The sequence below is a fragment of the Caloenas nicobarica genome, chromosome 1, assembly GCF_036013445.1.
Source record: "Caloenas nicobarica isolate bCalNic1 chromosome 1, bCalNic1.hap1, whole genome shotgun sequence".
In the NCBI taxonomy this organism is placed as follows: domain Eukaryota; kingdom Metazoa; phylum Chordata; class Aves; order Columbiformes; family Columbidae; genus Caloenas; species Caloenas nicobarica.
The window spans coordinates 150,075,651-150,096,701 of NC_088245.1; the positions used below are offsets into that span (position 1 = coordinate 150,075,651).

Consider the following 21,051-nt stretch of genomic DNA (forward strand, 5'->3'; position numbering starts at 1 on the left):
AGGATTTTCAAGGATGTCTCAAAACATATAAGATACCTCTGTGAGTCACTGAACATAAAGACTGTTTCTAGGTAAAGAAAACCGGGTTTGACTCACAAATTATCTCTTAGTTTACAAGAAATAATCTTCCTCCACATTGTTCAGAAGGCATTTCAAAATTTTCTGATAGCAGTTTTATTATGATGCAACATACTCTGTTTTCTTCATTCCAAAACTTGAATTACTAAATTTTTATATCTAACTCTAAATTTTAGCAGCTGCTTTCAGAGTCCTGTCATCATATATTTTGTGCAGAACAAGGAGATTATGAGCAATTTCAATCTTGGACTCACATCAACTCTTCTCTCTTCAGACTCACAAACTGTGAAATCTGTGCCATCCAAAACATCTAAATATGGAATTGAGGCCAATGCATTTTTTATCTGCTGCCATTTTTTATAAGTAATCAACTAGTTGGGTTTCAAGCTGTAGGCTATGAGATATTGTGATAAATCTGAGGATACTTAGGTTTTGCTGCCAGTATTCATTGGTGAATAGCTTTGCTGCAAGGATTTTAAGATTTATAAATGTTTGTGGCTGTGGACAGATGGAAGGGAAGAGTTTCCCTCACTTTCCCTTATGGTTTCTCCTTGTTTTATCACTGTCATGCAAAACAAAGCGGTTCTACTGTTAAAGAAGCTACTACTTGGCAAAACCATGTAGTATGCCACCACCCTTTAGTATCTCAGGACATACACAGTATGTCAATGAGCTAAGCAACCACTCAGCATCATATGTTAAACCAATGAAATTATGATCACTGATGCAAATTTGCAGTCTTTTTAGTGAAACCAGGGAAAGAGTCAGGAAGGTCTTTTTCTTTTGATAATGTCGAAATGGATGTTACCCCTATTGGGAAGTTGATCTTCAAAAAGGATACACTGAGGAACAAAACACAGAGCAAAACAAGATGGACTAACTGGATCTTTCTCAAAGAGCGATGGGAAAATTATGGAGGTTATAAGTGAGGACAGCAAAAGCAGTTCCCATGGGAACATAAGAAAATAGCTTTAAAAATCTCCTAGGTTCTGGCAAATTTAAGGACAGCTTCTGAAAGCAGGATATGACTATCATACAGACACAATCTCAACTTCACAGATGAATCCTCATCCCTCATTTGTCCACCTGGCTTGCATGTCAGTGTACACCCAATTCTCCACCTTGCTGTGCAGCTGCACTGGGGAACACAACAGCAGATGCTCTCAGTATTGCTCCCCACTTAATTTACTGTCCCTCCTGTCTGATGTTAGAGACTTTGCTAAAACTCACAAGATTTGTTGGGAAGCAGGAGGTAAACAGGAAATTCATGGCAGAGGTTGGAATTCCCTAGGAACATTAATTTTTTGTTAAATGAAACAAGGAATTCAAACCAAATGTCCTAGTGTAACTCCTGAAGCACCTCCAGGATCTCAGAATTAAAACCCCACCATCCAGAGCGTGGCAGCCTGCCTGTGCTTCACTGACACACACTGGTAATTAGCAATGCTGCCAAACTGCTCTGAATCACAATCTGTGAAGCAAAAGGAGATTCACAACAATGAATCAGGTATGTAAACTGCTCCATGATTTGTTTGTCTTGACTTTTTTTTTTTGCTGGCACAACCTACTTTTTGAAAACTTCCAAGTTCATAATAAGTAGATGAATTCTAAACCATTTTTTAATGCAGCTGTCTTTAGTAAGCAGTTTCATCTGACTTTGCATCAGATAATGAAGTACAAATTAACACCTGTAGAAGCACATTTTCATGCTGCTGAAAAATTATTAGAAGTATGTGCATTTGGTAACTGTGGGGTTTTTTTGTAACTAGATGCCATAATGGAGAATTTCAGAAGTACACCTTTTATAAGTGACATTGAAAATATGACCTTTTATATTTTTATTTTTAGTTCGGCATCTCTAAAGGATGTACACTCTTGCTCTCTCCTGGAATGTAATGTCAGCAGTTTTTAGTTTTGTTTTCGCTTTTGTATTGTATGGGAGAAGCAGGTGACAGTTTACAATGGCGGTCTAATCAGCACAGTTGTGATATTGTGTATTTTCTGAAGGCGATGGTATTAGGTGTATTCCTGATTTATTTATGCAGAAAATTCTTACTTTATTTCATGAAATAGTTTTGCTTAAGCTGAATTTTGGAACAGAATCTTGTTATTAGCACAACAAATAAAAGAAAGGGGGTAAGCCTTTAGTTTTCCACTGGGGAAAAGACTCTTTTTAGTAAAGTTCAGAAAGAACCAGTGCTAAGAGGTGTTCAACAGAGCAAGGTATATTCCAGAATATTTTTCCTCTAGTGATTGTATCCACCAATTCATTCCCTGTGGTCTTTTTTTCTCCTGTAGAAAAAAGTCTAAAAGAGCAGTGGGTAGTACCAGTAGTAGCAACAGAAAGACACAGTATTACATAGTTTTCAAACCATATATATTTCTGTGATACATGTATTTCTGAAAACAGATTTCAGCACATAGTAACCATAGCGCTCATTTGATCTGTAAATGCTCAAAATGCAAAGGTACACGTAGAAAATATAGACAAAGCAGATGCTCGATAAATTACATACAAGACACGTCTGTAACATTTTTCACATATTTTCAGATGGTATTCCTGATCTGCTGCTGAACAGGTATTTATACCTCATTGCTTCCAAAAATAAATCTTTCAGAGCAATCAGAGTGCAAAGAGTGCACAGCCCAACCTTTCTGTGCAGACGTGCCCCACGACCAGAAATGCCCTGGCAGACCCTGGGGGGAGCGCAGGGGCGGGGCGCAGCCCTGAAGCAGGGAAAGAGGGGCAGCCGGAGGAGCTCCCAAAATGCGGGGCGCTGAGCGCCTCCATACAGCCTCCCTCCTCCAGTGTCCGCTGTGCCGGGGCGCGGGGGCTGCAGCACCGCCCCAGCGCGGGCGGAGCGCGGCGGCTCCGGGGGCTGCGCGGGGAGCAGCGCAAGCCGAGCCTCGGCATTATTTTTACTTTTATTTCTGTTGTTTTTTTTTTTTTTTTTAAATTTATTTTTAAAATCTGTTTATTCCCCCCGCCATCCCGAAAGTTGGATGTTTTCTCAGCCCGCCTGAGAGAAGAGAAGGAAGCGGGAGGGGAGACCCCACAGCATCCATCCCGCGGAAAGTAAGCGCCCTGCCAGCCGGCAGCCCGTAGAGCCGCGGCTCCGCAGGCGCGGAGGGGAGGGCGCGGGGAATCCGCGGGAGGGGGGAGGCGGGGCCCACGGGGCGGGGATTTTTTCGGTCCGGGCGGAGTCAGCTCCGCGCTGCCACTGGGCATGACGCTCCGCGGTGGCGGAGCCCGGCTGCGCCTTTCAGGTGGGCGACCCGGCCGGTACCGAAGCCAGGTGTCAGGCGCGTCGCCGCTCAGGACGCCTTTCCCGGAGACTTAGGTGGCTTTTTCACCTTGGGTTGCTGTGGGTGATAGATGCAGGTGGGTTTTTCTTCCATTTTTCTATTCTGTTCCCCCTCTCAAATAAGTGTTAAAAAGTTTGTGAAGGCGAAATCAGGAAATGAGATTGGCTGAAGAAGCTTTGGCTTGATGCGATGGTGAAAGGCTCGGGCAGATCTGAGGTGCTGAGGAGGTGTCTCTCTGTTCCCTCTGCTCCAGCCATCCCAGCTGAGGCTCCAAGAGATGCTTCTCATCACTTCAGTGCAGCCCAGGAATGGGTCTGTCTTTTCACTATTAGCACAGGCATTTCTGGGCAAAAAACCCTCTTTGTATGTAGCAGAGGTTGCCTTAACTTTTAAAATACTAAATAAAAGCAGCTTTTATTTCAAAAGCAACGGGTCAAGGTTTTGTCATGCTGTTTCACCACACTGTTAAAATTTTCCTTTGAGTAAATAGTATGCCTATCAAATGTGGTGGACCTCTTAGCATGTATTCTGCACTTATGTTGTTCCTGTTTTCATCTCCCTCTTTTTCATGAATTCCTAAAAGTAAGTCTGTAGGTCTACATGCAAGAGGTTTCCTACAGATAGCAGGTTTTGGGAGCTGGGAGATACCATAGTATTTGGACCACAGAGCCTCCTGTCTTCAAGATCACCTCTAAAGATTTTACCTCTGTGTTTCTCGACTCAGTGTGACTTAGAGCACGGAAAAAATAGTCCAGAACAGACGAGAATTTTGTTTAGGTGTTGTGAAGTCCCGCACAGTCTCCCTTCTTTCAGCTGTGTTTGAAATAATTATTTCAGGTGATACCTCTGTTTGTGGATGCTTCCTGTTAAAAATAGTTCAGTTTCTCATCTGGAAGAAAGGTTTAGTGTATAAAAACTTAAAAATATAGTATTCCTAACATCATTCTGGCATCAGGTCAATAAATTGATCCCTTCTTCATAAAATTTGATCTGGGATTGTCTTTGAAATGTTATGTGTTTTTTATTATTATTATTTTAACTTTTCAGTAGAAAGATAAGTTCCTAAATGAAGGAAAATCATTATTTGAGAATTGATTTCACTGTGAACTGAACAACAGGTTGATTAAGGCTGTGTGGATGTGTAAATATAAAGAGTTTTTTTATAGCTCCTCTATATCACAAGAGAATAACGTAAATATAGTGTAAGAGAGTAAGTTTTTTAGCAATATTATTTTGAAGCTGGGTTTTGTTTGTGTTATGCAATTTCATCAGCTGTTAAATATTTAAAGTGAATTAAGCATCATCTTTGGCTTGCTGCACAACTTTGCAAGGCAAGATGGTAAATAAACTGCTAATTAGAAATAATGAATGAGTTCATTTAAGAAAAAAAAATCTGAAACTCTTAGGGCTAATATATTCAATAATTGGTACTTCTTTGGCCCAAAGTGAGAAAGAAAAAACAGCTTCACTGGTGTAGGACTCTGCTCAAACTAATGTGTGGTGGCAAGTGCAGAACGAAGCTTTACACTCTCAGTATTAATGCTTGTGTTCTCAGAAGCTGATGTAACCTCATTTGAAAACTTTTTTCCAACAGACTGCTCAGACAAAAGTGCAAGCAGTGATGGGTTTCTGTTTTGCTATATCTTTAGGTTGCTACTGTCAGAACTGGTTAACAGATGAAGCATTTAATAACTGGTGATGTGAAATGAACTTTTGGCCTGTTTCACCTGGCCATATGTTTTGTATTACTTTGGGTATGTTTTCCATTCCACATCAATTTGAACAAATTTAAGGAGACAAACTGGATGCTCGCTTATTTGTTTTGAATGAAATTGTAAGTTCCATTTTTTTTTCTTAACATTTTTTTGAGGAGTAGAATTGGCAGAATTTGATATGGTTGGGTCCTGCAAGCTCCCATGGTTGCTATAAATTAGGGATCAGGATGCCCTACCAGATCATGGAGAATGGAGAGTGCAGTCACCTGTAAGAGAGGGTCGTCTGAGTTGTAAACTAACCTCTGTTAAACCAAGCTACTTGTCTGGAGAAAAAAAAAAGAAGTGAACTTTTGAGCATACAAGCCTATCTTCAGGTGTTTTTCAGTAATAATGTGTATTATTCCGTTAAATTCTAACATTAAGTAGGAACTAGACCATTCTTCAAGGGATTTGTATGGGAGTTTAGTGGCTTTATTTCAATCTGAATTTGGCTTGTAGTTCATTCAAAGGTGTAAAAAACTTAGCACTTTATACTAATAAGAGAATTAGTCCTACACAACCTACATCTTCAAATATTTTCCTCTGCAGACCTATGTCTTAAGTTCACCCCAGGCTTTTGGAAGCACATCTTCTTGTGTCCTCTTTGTCATCTCAATTTCAACTGGCTGCATGGCTTGACCTTCTTGTGTGCCTACTAACTTTTTAAAACTTATCTTACACTGAATTGCTGGGGCCTGCTCCTCATGCCCAGGTATTAAGGCATCCTGACACGGTACACCAGGGCAGAACTTGCCCTGCTGAAGCTGGATGGGTTGTGGTCTGCAGAGAAATGACCTGGGCACTGGGCTGTGCCTGCACACCTGGTGTCAGACGGCTAAATTTTAGTCAGCTGAATCCCACCCAGGGAGTAAATGTCCTTTTACAAGCACTGTAAAAGTGAACAGTCAATGTCTTTAGCAATGCAGGATGGATGTGACTGCATATAAAAGATTTACATTTTATTATTTATATTTTTGAGTTTAATACAGAGATACATATATATAACATTCGCCATATTTACTAAGGGAATTATAACCTTTGGCTTTGTCTAACACCACGGTTGTGGTGCTTTAACGATAATACTATTCTGGGATAATTCAAACCCTTTGCCTGTGATTATTCTGGTGAGGTTAATTCCCACATAGAAACATTTATGATGGCATACAATAATCTTTGCTATGGATTATCTAAGTGTAACCAGTTCAGCTTGGAAAAAAAAATTGCATCTGTAACTAAAATTAATCTGCATGTAAATCAGACTTAAGTCTCTTCATATTTTCAAGTCAGATTCTGCAATGTGCTTTGAAGAAGAGATGAGCAGATAGGACTGACTTTAGTTGCATTCCTCAATAAACAGTTGTGCAAACAGAGTATACAAGATTGTCTTTGACGTGATGGAAAAAAAATAGATTAGAACTGAGGGTATAAGCAGAATTATTAAAAATATCTACCAATGATTACTTATTGAGTTTATTTCACTGTACATATTTTACTGTGAATTCTTCCTTCTGAAACTCTCCTTCAGCACAATGCCAGCGTGCTTTTTTCCTACCAAAAAAAGGTGCAACTGTTTGCCTTTTCAGTCATAGAGTTAGCGACTGAGGAATGCAGAGTAATATTTTTTAATCAGTTGTTCTTTCATATGTGTTTTGTTCTACTAAATTTTTACTTTGTTTCTTTAAACACGATTATGAGTAAATTTAAAGTATATTGACAGTCCCAGTTAGTTTCCTTCTATAGCCTGTAACCAGAATTGCATAAGGGATTTTTTTTTCAAAATGGTAGAAAGAAGATTTCAAATGTTCTTTCTCTTAGATATGCCACCTAAGACTCTTACTAATCTAAATTACCATGTGCTTCTTAAATGGGGCAAAAAAGCAAAAAGCATCAGTGTTTCAGATTGTCAATGACCAAACAGTAGAAGGTCTGTGAAGTGTACATAATTTACTCATCAGAAGAGAAAGGAAAGATGGACTGTATAGATTGGAGTTCAAAATCACTGCAATAATGAGACATGTTTAGTATAGTGAATTTGTTAGAGTAGGGAGACAGTAAGAAGAAATGAGTGCTATAATTGTTCACCATGACACGAAGATATGGTGAAAAAAAAAAAATCCACCAACCTCTGCATTTTTGATAAACTCTGAACTCTCATCTTTCCAGTTGGTTAATGCATCTTTTCATACAAGGCAATTTCCAAAAAGCAGTGATTAGGAGTAATACAGAAGATGCTGCATATGAAACTCATGTAATCATTCTAGGAGTACATGACTTCTGGGAATGTTTTGTTTTTGTGGGTTTTTTGTTTGTTCGTTTTGTTTTGTTGTTTTTTTTTTTTTTAGTTTAGCCAGCTTTTTGCACTGAGGAGTGGAAATTCCTACATTTTTGTATCAATCTCCATTTTAATAGAAATATCTATGCAGAATTTGCCTGCAACCATGCAGAAGGCTGGCTAAGCAGTTATCCATCCACATTAAGCACTCTGCTATTACTTCACAACATACACACACAGATTGTCTTCACTGCATGTGAATATACAAATTCATGACTGACAGGAGAGAGATGTGAGACTTTGGGTGTTTGGCTGCTTTATAAATAATGAAGGAGAACATCTGTCCACTGGTAAATGTGGGAGAAGTAAAACTGATATCGCAGCTCTACCAGCCTTTGTGAGAAAGAGAACTTCAGGGGTTGTGCTTGAAATTATTCTTTCTGAGTAAAGAAATACTTTTTCCTCCTCCCAAAGTTGTCATCGCTTTAATTCCGCTCTAATCAAGACCAAAGCTTCACTTCATGTGGATTGACTTAATATAGAAGACAATACAGTTTTTTTCCTGTAAAAGATATGTCTTACCATTCATTTCCTCACCTGAGGAACTTTGCCAATAAGGTACAAATAGCCTTCTCCAGCTGAAACTGTGAGCCAGGGAAAAAATGTTTAGAATAGCCAAGAAAATGTCAACAAACTGATTTTTCTGTTGAAAATCACAGAGAAAACTGAAAAGACCGAGAAATATTTGTTACAGTTCAAAAAGGCTGGAAGTGTTATTAAATGGTGTACCTACTTTGGTCTTGTTATGGAAATGTTTGTTTTATTGTTACCACTTGTTTTCTTCTCTATTTTCAGAAAGACACCCATTGTCAGAAGAAACAGCAGTAGCTGCTCTTTGGTAGAAGGGCTGCGCATTTGCTCTGAAGGAAGAGACCATGCTCAAGTACTTTTTTAAGATACCTTCCATTCTGAGCCTCAAAAGAGATCATCTAGCGTGATCCTGGGTTTAAATAACAAAGATGAATTTGAGGTGATTGTTTGGTTGTTTCTGCTGCCCTGGAGTTACATGCAGAGCTGACCGCTGGAAAGGCACAGTGCAGGGCAACACTCTAGTGCTGCCATACAGTATTTCAGATCTGTGTAACCAGCCATGAGGTATCTCAGCTGAGTGAAGATCACAAGAATCCTGAGATGATTTGACCTATAATGGAGGGACACTTTTGGAAAACTGCTAGAAGACTTCAGCACAAGGCACCTGGCATCTCTGCCCTCACCTAGCTGTGTCAAAGTCCGAAATGAACCACACTTGGACATACAACCTGAGCTTTGGTGCACCTACAGATCCTGTTGGGCCAAGGGCTGGACTCTCACGAAACGGGCACACAGTAGTGGCTGTCTTTCTTGGATTTATCTTGTTTTTTGGTTTCTTGAATAACTTGATTGTCCTCATCCTCTTCTGCAAGTTTAAAACCCTACGTAACCCAGTCAACATGCTCCTCCTGAACATCAGCGTCAGCGATATGTTAGTGTGCATCTCAGGCACTACCCTCAGTTTTGCATCTAACATCCATGGCAAATGGATTGGAGGGGAGCATGGTTGTATGTGGTATGGCTTTGTCAATTCCTGCTTCGGTAAGAATTCAATGGTAATTCTTTTATCTTGTTAACACTTACATGAAGCAACTTGATGAGCCAGCTGATTGCTGCTCAATGGTTAACAGGAAGATGACTGCCTTGTTACGGTGGTCAAACACAAGTGAAATGTATGGTTTAAAACATTTTCGCAAAAGACTTTATGAAAGAATAGTACAGATCTGATAAATATTTCCTAGTGTATCTCATCTTTTGAAATTACTTGTTTTTAAGAGTTATAAATGGCATCCAGAAAGAGGCAAGCCACTGGAAGGAGTTGGATTAAGTATATGAACATATATAATACTCCCCAGTTTTTCGAGAAAATCTGTGCCAACGTTGAAATACAGGCCCCTCAGTTCTGCTTTTGTCATGAACGAGGCCCTCTGAAAGTACTCCATTTACCGTCTGTAGTTATCTACTAATCTATAGTATGAATTCTCTCATGTCCCAGCTAATGACACTTTTCATCATTTGATGCTTTATGATCTCCCCCAAAGCAAAATCTTTATGTTAAAATTACATGTTTGCAGATTCAATAGCAAATTAAGTCATAGCAATGGATTTATTGGAAATAGACAAAGTGTGCATCAAAGCCACAGTAAAACAGTGTTCAGCATTCTTCTCCTGTCCAGACAAAGCTTTTCCTGCAACCACCTTTTGCACTGCTAGATTTAAGTTTTTTAACTGGAAATTATTTAAATTATTAAAAAAGGATAAAGGAAAAAGGACAGTCAGGGGAAAGGAAGAAGCATGGTCAGAGGGCAGCCTTCTTCACTCCAAGGTGGCCCAGCACTTTATGAATTACATCACCAAGCAGTGACCCTTTCTGCATTTATTCCTACATTTGAAAAAAGGTCTTCTAAATGTGGATGCACATCTAGATGTGATCGTTATCTCATCCAGACTGGGAGACTTGGCACGGCTCCTGCTTGCTGTATGTCCTTGCTTTGGTGCCTCCAGGCCACCAGGACAGGAGTGAGCACATCCCTGGGTCTTCTCGCAGCCTGGAGTTGCTGTGTGTCTCATGCAGGTGCTTTGGCATGAGAAGTGGTTCTGCGGCCATTGATCTAGAGTCAGGCTGTGGATCCAAACCCACATTTTCTACTTGAAATATAAGCTCGCGATATTTCCAGGGGTGCCCTTGCCTTCCTCAAATGTGTGCTCCACTAATGACAGCTGTCTCAGCCTGGCAGCTTCCCCTGGGAAACAGCTGCTTTGCCCAAAGTGAGCTCTCAGGAGTTAGCAGTGTCGTACAACATAAAAGCACTGACCTCGGCCACCTGAAAATAGGCTCCTTTATCAAAAATGCCTTGGTGTGATGTTTTTGGTTTGGTCTGTGTGGAACAGAATGACATGTCGTCTTCTTCCATGTTTCATTCGCATTTTTGTGAATTTTATGAACTCCAATATTGCAGTAACTAGTCTTCTCATGAATGAAAAGGTTAGGACTGATTTTAGGTTTTTTAATATTTTGATTTTAGCCTCTTTTTTATTATTTAGGTGTGGGATGGGTAAATAACATTTGAAGAGAGGAGTGGAAAAAAAAAAATGTGTTTAAGAGATTAGAGAAAAAGCATGTTGAAGAAGCTTTTTGTCAGCAAGAGGATTTTTTGGCACCTAAATAGTCCGGTTTAGATCACAGCCTTTTGACCTGATCACTGTAACTGCCCTGTGAGAGGCAAAGCTGATTAGATTTATAGACAAAAATGCAAAAGCTACAAAGACTACAAAATACTATATGATGCTATGATACAAAAGGAGCATATAAGAACACAGAAATGACAAAACTGTATAGGCTGGGAGAACATTTCTTTGTGTTATTTACACTTTTATTGCAATTCCTTATCTATTCTTAAGAAAAAAATATATATTTTCTATTCACTTAAAATTAGCTTATCCTCTTCTGCGTCTCATGTCTGATTTTGGCCTGTCAAGGGTAAGAGGGATTAGGGACCCTAATGCTTGGGGTCCAGAATAGAGATGTGTAGTAGGAAAGGTAATTAAGAAGAACTGAAGTTCAATATCAAGCTTTGTAAGAATACAAATCTTTCATGGGACGGATCCTATCCTACTAGGATAAACATCAGTATAGGGCCAAGATTTTGTATGACATTACAGTAAGTTCACTGACTTCAGCTGAGTTGCTCTTTCCTGTACCAAATGAAGATAGATACCTTATTTTTTAAACTGCAGTATTTTCCTAAATCATGAAGAAATTTGAAGTAGGCAACTAATCTTCATGCTGTGGTATTTGCAGATCTGTAAAACACACCTAAGGCAACTTCAAACTATTAAAATATTTTAAAATGCACTTAATTTTGAAAAGGCTTCTGAGGTGAACTGTATTTTATGGTTTGTTTTTCTTTTTTCCCCCCTCCTACTTTGTTTCAAGATGTTATGAAAACTTCCTTCTTCCTGTTTAAAATAAAATTGAGAGTGAAGGTATTATCCCCCATATCAGTGGCCTGGATGAAACCTGAGCCAGTGAAAGCAGGAAGCTGAGATTTGCTTCAAATATAAATGCATGATGATAGATCACTCTTTTTGTCTGAAGTGTTTTACGTTTTTAAAAATCACGTAACTGTTGCCCTGGGAGGTGGTCTGGAAAGCAGATCTGATTCTCCTGCCAACAAATTGACAGTGCAGTGTACATTGATGTTGCTTACTGTGGAACTGAGCTGTAAGTTCTTTAACTGGCCAATCCATTGCCTACCCCAAGCCCTTCAAAACTATGACCCGAGAAACAGGGAGTTGCCATGGGCACAGTGGAACAAAATATGGACAAAGTATGTTTGTTTTATTTATGTGTTGCTTTCCACACATCTGCCTTGTGTTTTCAAGCCATTCACAGAAAACGTAAGGTTTAAAAGCTAATGGGAAGTGCAGATGCTGATCAATAAGCATGTAAGGAGGACATGAGACCTGCTGTGGAAGCGTAAGAGCTGTTGGGTCTTGATCTGAGGGAGCATGAGGAGGAACGGCATAGGCTGTTCCCATCATAAATATTTTTACCCTGGTGCTTGTGCATATTTGCAGCTCCATCAACTACATCACTGCAGTGGGAACTGCACGTCACTGAGTTGGGGAAATGAATGGATTTGCTAAATGCGCTCCTATTACCCACCACTTAGCCACAGTTTGACAGGCTCATGGTTATATATTTAAGCAAACATGGAAAGGGACACAGGGACAGGACATTTTTTCCCAGCTGAAATCTGAGTAAACTTTGCAAGCAAGATGTAATAAGAACTGTTAGATATATAATGAAATGATTAAGCATTAGATTTTAATTTAGGAAAAATACATTATTTAGTATCACACTCCCATAGATACCATGAATACACAGAGTGATATGCCATCCTAAAATGAAGTTTGTCATACAGCTTTGAACATCTCACACATAGTGTCTACAGTGCCCCATATAAACACTTTAAATCTCTGGGCAGATGAAAACTTTCACAAACATTTCATCTTTTCCTGATATATTTGCACTAACGTAGACTTCCAAAACATGTAGGACAGGCAGAATTTGGGCTTGGATGGCTTCTGGAGTTTCTTTTCAGAATCACAGTGCCATATCACTGTTAAATATTAAACAGATTAATACATATGGGAACAATGAAGATTTCTCTGGCTCAGGAAATCCAACACTAGATTCTAATGACAGAGAAGTTTCAAGGCACATCACTAACAAGGATATTCTTGTGACTGTAGAACTCTTAGCTCATGTTTTCAGGTATCTACTGGTGGTTTTCCTCAGTCTTCATGGTAATTAAAATACCTGGCAGTTTGCCTGAGAAGTTAATTCAAGTATTTCAGTTAAAAAAATTAGTTCAGATTAGTGTTGTAAAAGTGAGTGTCAATATGCAAGAGGACACAGAGATTCCTATGTCATGTGAAAGCTGTGTGATTTGAGACCAAGCCTTCCCATACAGCATCCTCTCTTTGTCCTGGATGCAGGAGAGGGCTATGTACTTAAACCCATTCTAACTAAAGTAAGGTATGTATATGTGCCTTTATGTCCATTGATAAACTAAGGTCCTGTATAAAGGAGGACTTTAATCTTTTTAGCAACTCCATAGTACCTAACAGTGTAGATAGATAATCTTTTCAGTTGCATTAACGCAGTTATTGATTTATTCCCTTTTAAATTCCAGAGAACACACTGAATGAGAAAGGGAGCTGCTCATTATTTTGTGTTAAAGTTCACCTGCATTGTGACCTTAAACAAATAATTTTCTTCTTAATCTTTTATCTTGATTTGATATTTTGTGGCTTAGACTCACTGCACTAAACTGAGGTACTTACATTTAGAGTACAGACTTCTACCATTCTGGAAATGCTCTGCTTATGAGATGCAATTGAGATCTCAGGTGAAATGAATGGCTCTTCTGTGAGAAAATACATTTATTTCCAGGAGTAAAGACAATCTCCTTTGGCTTGATCCTTTAAGAGTTTAAGCCTGATGTTTTCTGGGCTTTGATACAGCAAGTCCTCACCTCTCAGGGCAAAACTACTCTTAGCAGCTCCTCACCTGCCCACTGAACATGGATAGCTCCTTTTCCAGTGGCTTTGGGATGGGATTAAAAGTGATATTTCTATAAATAAAGTTGATAGCAAGTACAACTCATCAGTGGTGGCTAAAAATTTGTAGTTCTGCATCAATCCCCCAAAATGTTCTCTGCTTGAAGTGCATAGACTCTGTTACGCCTGCAGTCAACATGACCCATGCAGGCTTTCTTAGGTAGTTGTTCAGCATCAGAAATACTCTTCTGGTTCAAAAAGAGGAGTTAAAAAAGGGGTCTAATTAATGGGATTGGGTCAAAGGTGCTTACATTTCCTTTATCTAAAAAATGAGAAGTTTTGTCATTACCTAGAGCACTTTACTTATTTTAATACAGGGTTACAACTAATGGTTTGTCCTGATTTTTCTGCTTAATTTCGAGCACATGATGTGCATTAGGTTGTATGGCAAATGGAAACACAAAAGTACTTATCCAGGAGATATATAATCTGAATTCCTCTTTGGCCTCTCCTCTCTAGAGAAACTGAAGCTAGTCTGCTGTTCTTTTTATTTAAATAATTAATCATTGAGGTGGTGGTTTGTTATTAAATGCACTTCTCTGGGCTATATTTATATGGAAAATGAAATGCTGACCCTCCTTCAAGACAGATGTGAATCATCTGACTAAAACCAGACATTTGCCAATCCCCCAGGCTTCTTTTATAATCAATACAAAATCAATCTTCTACTGTCAGCATGCAAATTGTCTGACGTATTTCAGTTGTTCTCTTCAGGGTCATATGAGCTGTGCCCCACAGCACCCCTTTATCTCCATCAGCTATGAAAACAGCCCAAGCTCCAGGCGAGATACTTGCTTTGTACTTCCCTGAAGTCATGAGATGACCCTTACAATCAGGGTGCTTATTGCTCCTTTTGATTTTCTGTCATTTTCTTTCTTTTGTTTATAATTCCCTCCCCACTTCAGTGTCCTCTCCCTGGATAATTTTTTTTCTTTAGTTTCTTTCTGGCTCCTGTAGGCATTAAACACTGTACAATGTTGAAATCACTTGGAATAGTTGTCCATGAGTGAGCATTTGGAAAACATCTGTTGTGTTTCCATGAAGAGGTGGCCAAGGCCTCTTTCAGAGCTTGAGATCCCAAATTCATCATGTAGGGGAAATACTGGAGAAAAAGAGGCTGAGGAGAGACCTTATTGCTCTCTGCAACTACCTGACAGGAGGTTGTAGCATGGAGGGTGTTGGTCTCTTCTCCCAAGTAGAAAGTGACAGGACAAGAGGAAATGGCCTCAAGTTGCACCAGCAGGGGTTCAGATTGGATATTAGGAAAAATTTATTCATGGAAAAGCTTGTCGAGCATTGGAACAGGCTGCCCAGGGAAGTGGTTGAGTCACCATCCCTGGAGGTGTTTAGAAGATCCATAGATGAGGTTCTTAGGGACATTGTTTAGTGATGGGCTTGGCAGTGCTAGGTTAATAGTTTGACTTGATGATGTTAAAGGTCTTTCCCAAGCAAAATGATTATATGATTCTATGCTTTACCTACAAATAACTTGTAGATCAGAAATATTTGGCTTCTGTATTCAATTTAAGTGCTTGAAGCTGCAAGTCAGCTTGGGCAAAAGTTTTAGAAAACCTAATAAAGAAGGAATCATACCATATAGAGAAAGTGGAAACAGAAGACCTGATGAACATTATTCCTGAAATCAGAAATTTCGCTCTGGTAGGTGCTTTAACACCAGTTTAGAATAAGACAATGTTTTGCCTTCATTACAGTAGAGCATCACCTAAGGGCTCATTCAATTTGCCCATGTTTTTAAATAATTGCAGACCATGGCTGTTGATGCTAAGTGTTGGGTCAGATCCTGTGGTGTGCAGTTGGTGTCTGTATCACCAGGCATGATTGCTTCTCCCCCTCTTAGTCTGGGCAGCCCCAGCTCAGCCCCATCTCCACACCATACTGCAATGGGACTGTGGGATGCATCAGAATCCCCCCACTGCCCTCATCCTCACCCCTCCCAGCTGTCAGCACAGTGGAAATTCAAGCAGGAGCTGGAGTGTGCTCTGAACAGGTCACTGATCTCCAGGTTTCCTCAGCATGCACCAAACACCATGTATTGGTTGGTTCATTAGATTTTCCCTTGGCTGCCATCCTTAAAGTTTTCTGCTGCATTTTGTTGTATGATAAACTAGAGTCTACTTTCCTGATGCCTGGCCAAAAGAAAACAGAAAAAAACATGCAGACATATCAGCAGTGAAGGGTGGACAGCAGCTTGTGTACATGTGCCTGGAAAGAGGGGCAGAAGGACTGAAGAATTCTGTAAGGAAATTGATAACTTTGGCATTTTTTTGTGCACAGCTAGCCGTCCATGTATTGTCAACTTATGTTCTGTAAAAAAATATTCTGCCTATACCCAAAGTCTGTTTCTGTGCCTGTGCAAGTGACTACAAATTTCTGCCAATATTTGACGCTTCCTTATTGATTAGACATGCTTGTAGTTCAGTTAGATATTTTTGGTTCTGGGAGATTGCTCTTGGTTATGGCCATGTGTTGCAGAACGTTAAGGACTTTATGCAAGGAAGTACTGAAATAACATCACTTTACATAGTGACCTAGAATAAGAGCTTATAGGAAAAGACCACATCAGATTTCTTGCAAAATTATCCTGACGGTGCATTGAGTCTAAAAGGTCACAGCTGTAAGCTGTGTTCAAGTTGATGGAACAGCATTTCTGTCAGGGTTAAGTCTAATCATTTGCATTAGCAGGCCCTTTTCCCTAATCCTGGGTCATGGCATTAACCCAGACAATGTTATGCCTGATGTCGGTTTTCTATTATTTTAGGAAAAAGCAAAAACCAGCTGTGCTGGTAGTCAAGCCACACACATGTGAATAAATATATTATTCAAATGTAGCTGGCTTTCTGGTCCCTCAGTGGGTAAAATGAAATAAATTAAAGCCCAGAAAATAAGCAATATTCAGTCCCAAAAGGTGTATTAGGAAGCAATGGATTTTACTTGTGAAAGGCTATTAAATTATATTCTATTTATTGATGTGTTTAATAATCTCTAGTAACACTTAAAACCATCTGTGTGCTGACACACCCAAACAGAATTCAATAATTTTTTTTTAAAACTTTTAAACTTTCCTTGTAGTCCCCGAAGTATACCAGAGAGAGGTTATTATCTCTGGCTATTTACATCCAAGTTATATACCTAGGGGCTTTTTCTTTACTGATGATATTAATTTTCTATGTCACTTTCTGTTAGGAAGCATTTAAGCAGAATGCGATATATTCCAGTCTAGTAAGCAAATGAATAACTACAGGCTTTTCAGTGATAAAAGGGATTGGCATTGTTCCAAATAATGGCACAATAATAGGTAATAACTAGCAATTTCATTTTCCCTCTTTTTCTCAGCTGTGGTCAGTACTTCACACTTAAAGTTATCACTAGAGGGTTGTGGGGGGGGGTTGTGGATTTTGTTTGTTTGTTTTGGTTTTGTTTGTTTTCTGTTAGTGTGTCTGCCAATTTCTAATTAGAAATATCTATTAAGATGAGAAAATAATTTGCAGTTGTTTGTTATAAGAATGTGTTGACATGGAATAAATAAATTTCTTCAAAAGCTGGAGCTATCCTGTTTACATTTGTATTTTTCTAGGTATCAACACTAGTCGAGAAACTGTTTCTGAAACAGGAGATTTAGTAAATGTCTAATAAGTTAATAAACTACAGCCTTTATTCATTTGCAGACCACTTATTTTTGTGTTGATTTTACAGAGAACGTAACTCACATCCAAATGCTTCCTGTTACTGGAAGGTTTTTGGGTTTGAGTTTGTTGTTTGATTTGTTTGTTTGGTTGTTTTTTGGTTTGGTTTGGTTTGGTTTTGTTCATGACTTTGTTTGGGGTTTTTTTGTGTGGGGGGGGAGTTTAACACTAAGTCAAAATGACCTCTGGCTGCTGATACAGGCAGGACGAACATTTGACATCTGCAGACAGCCAATGCACAGCAGCACTGCTCCAGGCAGCCACTTTCTTCCCCTGACATCCCGCCATCACTTTTCTGAGAAGCATCCCTGTGCTTTGACTCCTGAGTGGTTTGGGACGGGGTTATCCCTCTCCCTCCTTATACTGTTCTGGCCCAGCGCAGATCAAAGAAGGCAGATGAGCCCCATTCAAGGGTGAAGTCACAGGTTTCCTGGGGGTGCCCGACTCCCTTCTCGTCTCTCCATGGTCCAGACGGTAATTCCTCTAATCAAGGTCACCATCTTTAAAACTGCTGTGTTATAACAGTGCTGTGGCTGAAGATTTCTCATGCCAGCTATCAGCATCAGGCTCAATTGCTGTGGGCAATTTCAGCCAACAACTCTTACCAAAATGTGGCAAAATTGCATTACGTCTCCTGTTTGTCCTTTCTTAAACCCATTTTGTAGGCAGATGCCAATATGTTGGAAGTACAGTCTGGTCCTAACACCAGATACAAACTTCTACTGTTCTTTAAGAAAATATAGCAGACACAACACAGAAGGATAGTGACTCACTGGGGTAAGCTGCAAATCTTTGCATAAATTTCGCAGTATTTTATTAGAGGCAGACATTAACTATGTGCCAATTTTCTAGTGTTGTTTTTCACTTGTATTTTCTATTCTTTTTTTTTTCTTTCTATTGTTTTTGTTGGTTTCACTAATGCAATCCAGAGCAGAAATAGTAGATAACTATGCGAAGAAGGGATCAAAGTGAATAGGCTTTGAATGAGTTGATAGATGGAAGCTGTTTTATGCTGAATTATTTTTGTAGAGATTTATAACAATAGAAATTTGTGCAGGAGCAAATTGCTGTCAGAAAAAAAGGGAAGAAAAAAGCAGACTTCACTGTGAAAATTTTTCATAACGAATAGTTTGACCATCTTTAAAAATCAACGGCACTGTAAAACTTTGTTTAGATTAGGACTCTAACAGTTTCTAAGATTCAAAATTATTAGTTAATTCATGTACATGTCATTTTATTGCTATATATCTAAGCGTTGTCTGAGTCTCTAGTACAGACCTCTGAGATAGCACACTAACATCTGGCAAGATTTGCTTTGAGCTAAGAAATGGTATGAATTTTATAAATCATAGATAATCCCCATTAACTTGTCCTTATGAACATTTTACAACACACCATGGCTGGATACAGTTGGGTCTGCATTAGGTTTAATTCTTACATTCGTATGCACACTGAAGCATTGTTGTTTGCGAAATTTACAGTTTGTGGGTAATTTCTGTTCTGCGTTCAGGCTGTTTATGAAGTTACCAGGGGACCTCTTTACACTGACATGTTTAATCACCCTAATGAAATTATGCAAGCTGCTAGTGCGCTGCACAGCAGGCAGCGCAAGGCAGAGTATCCTGGGGCAGGGATCTCACTGCTTTCCACTCTGCCAGGACCATGTGGGAGGCTGATGGTCAGCCCTTTGGCTGAGCCATCTGCCTTGGTGTGATCTAAGCAGGAGCTAATTAGAAACAGTTCTAGGGTAGGAAGTAATGTCATAGGGATGAGGAGTTACAAATTCTGCCTCTTAATGAAAGAGTGGAGCATCTACCTGGTACATGGGTGTGTATTATGTATATGTTCTGACTACTACCCACTGACTACTACGTGCAAACCAGCTCTTCTCCATGCAAGTCTTTGTAAAAAGTCCTAGCAGTTTGCCTTAATTTATCCAAACCACCAAATTTTGCTCCAGTTTTGGTCTGCTCAGTTTTCAGGGAAAGAGTGTGTGGCAGCACAAGAGGACTGAGGTCCAGCAACAGCTGCATGAGGATGTCGAGGATTGCTTTACTGTGTGTATTTCTTAAAACTGAAAGTGTGTTTCTATTTAATATCCTTGCAAGAGGTGAAGACTGTATCAGAGGAGTAAGATGAAAGGCTGCCAGATAAATATGCCAGTCAGGATTTGAATGGGTTTCTTCTAATGGATAGAAAGCAGGTTATGAGGCAAGACAAAGCCATGGCTTAATATTTTTGTGATAAGAGCAGTAGTCATACCACCATCTGGTTTGCTCCATGTAACAGTTTTTCTCTATTGGTCAGTGCATCTGGAGTGTTTATAAGGAATTTGAGGATGAGAATAGGTAGGAGTTTTGTAAGTGTGAATATCTTTTCTTTTCTTGGGGCACTCAGATCTTTGGGAAGAAATATTAATAGTAAATATAAGCAGGTAATTGCCTCTTACTATGCTGTAATTGTTTCTTCTTATCATTTTAATAACTAAATAATATAACAGTTGTGCTTTTCAAAGGTGTGTGTATATCCGTACTAAGTTTTTGCCATTCAAAAATTTTGCCCAGTTAATCTTCTAATGTGCTAAACTTAAAGTTAGGATAACTTTCGGCGTCCAAAGATATATATTCCCAGCAGCCTGTGACTTGTGATGTAAGGACTTTATCCCTAAGTAGTGCTGTTGAGTCTAGAAGGTCTTCCTGAATTTATCTCCCAGGCTGCTTGCCCTCAGGAACCCTGCAAATTTTTGGTACGCACAATATAATATGCCAAGGAGTTGCACTTACTAACTATGTACTATTCAGAGTACCTCCTCCTGTTTTTTTAATTCTGAGTCTGCAACCTGCTGATTTCATTTGAAAATCCAGTTCTTGTGTTATAAGAAACACTAAATAATCTTCCCCCATCCATCTTTTCACATTTTCTCTTCTTTTCTATGTTTTCCTTTTCTAATAATCCTTAATGTTTGCTTTCTAAATGCTGCTGAGCATTGCTGTTTTGTGGAAGTGGTTTGCATAAAGCTATCATAACTCTCTTTGTGGATCAGTAAGTCAGTCAGAAACAATTGCTGTGTATTTAAAGCTAGGACTGCTTTTCTCCACATATGGCAGTTTACATCAGTACTGCATTTCATCTGCTCAGTGACTCAGTTTCATGTGGTTGTTTTGCACCACTTTGCAGTCAGCTTTTGTTGATTTTGAGTTATTCAGCTTAGTATAATCATCAAACTTCACTCTTTGCCATGTTTTCCAGATCATTTATTAATGCGATGAATAACTCAGGGCCTAGCACAGATCCATACGGGACTTTACCGGCCACAGTTTCCACTGAGAAAACTAATTATTTTCTCCTATTCTTTATTTCCTGCTTCTAATTATTTATCCATGTGAAGATTTCTGTTATTGCAAGGCAGCTTACTATCTTTAAGATCCTTTGGGCTATTCAAAGTTGTTTGGAAATCCAAGTAGGCTTTATCAAATATATCACTGTTGTCTACGTGGCACTGCCAGGGACTTCTAGTAAATTACTAATGGATGGCTTCTCTCCCTGTTGGCCATGCTGGCTTGTCCCAGTAGGTCATACCTCCTTATACATAGAATTGTAGAATCATAGAATCATTTTAGTTGGAAAAGACCTTTAAGATCATCAAGTCCAACTGTTACCCACTGCTGCTATATTCTCTAGCGCAATTTCCACCAATCTATCCAGTGTTGCAGATTAG

General features: G+C 39.2%; 1 protein-coding gene across 1 annotated transcript in view; it reads left to right on the forward strand.

The window, feature by feature from the left end:
- Positions 1-8,705: 8,705 nt before the first annotated feature.
- LOC135997220 (pinopsin-like) overlaps positions 8,706-21,051 on the forward strand; it is an 81,710-nt gene continuing 69,364 nt past the window's right edge. The window contains exon 1 of the mRNA XM_065649720.1: positions 8,706-9,042. Within this exon, the coding sequence (XP_065505792.1) occupies positions 8,706-9,042 (337 nt within the window). The remainder of the gene's footprint in view (positions 9,043-21,051) is intronic.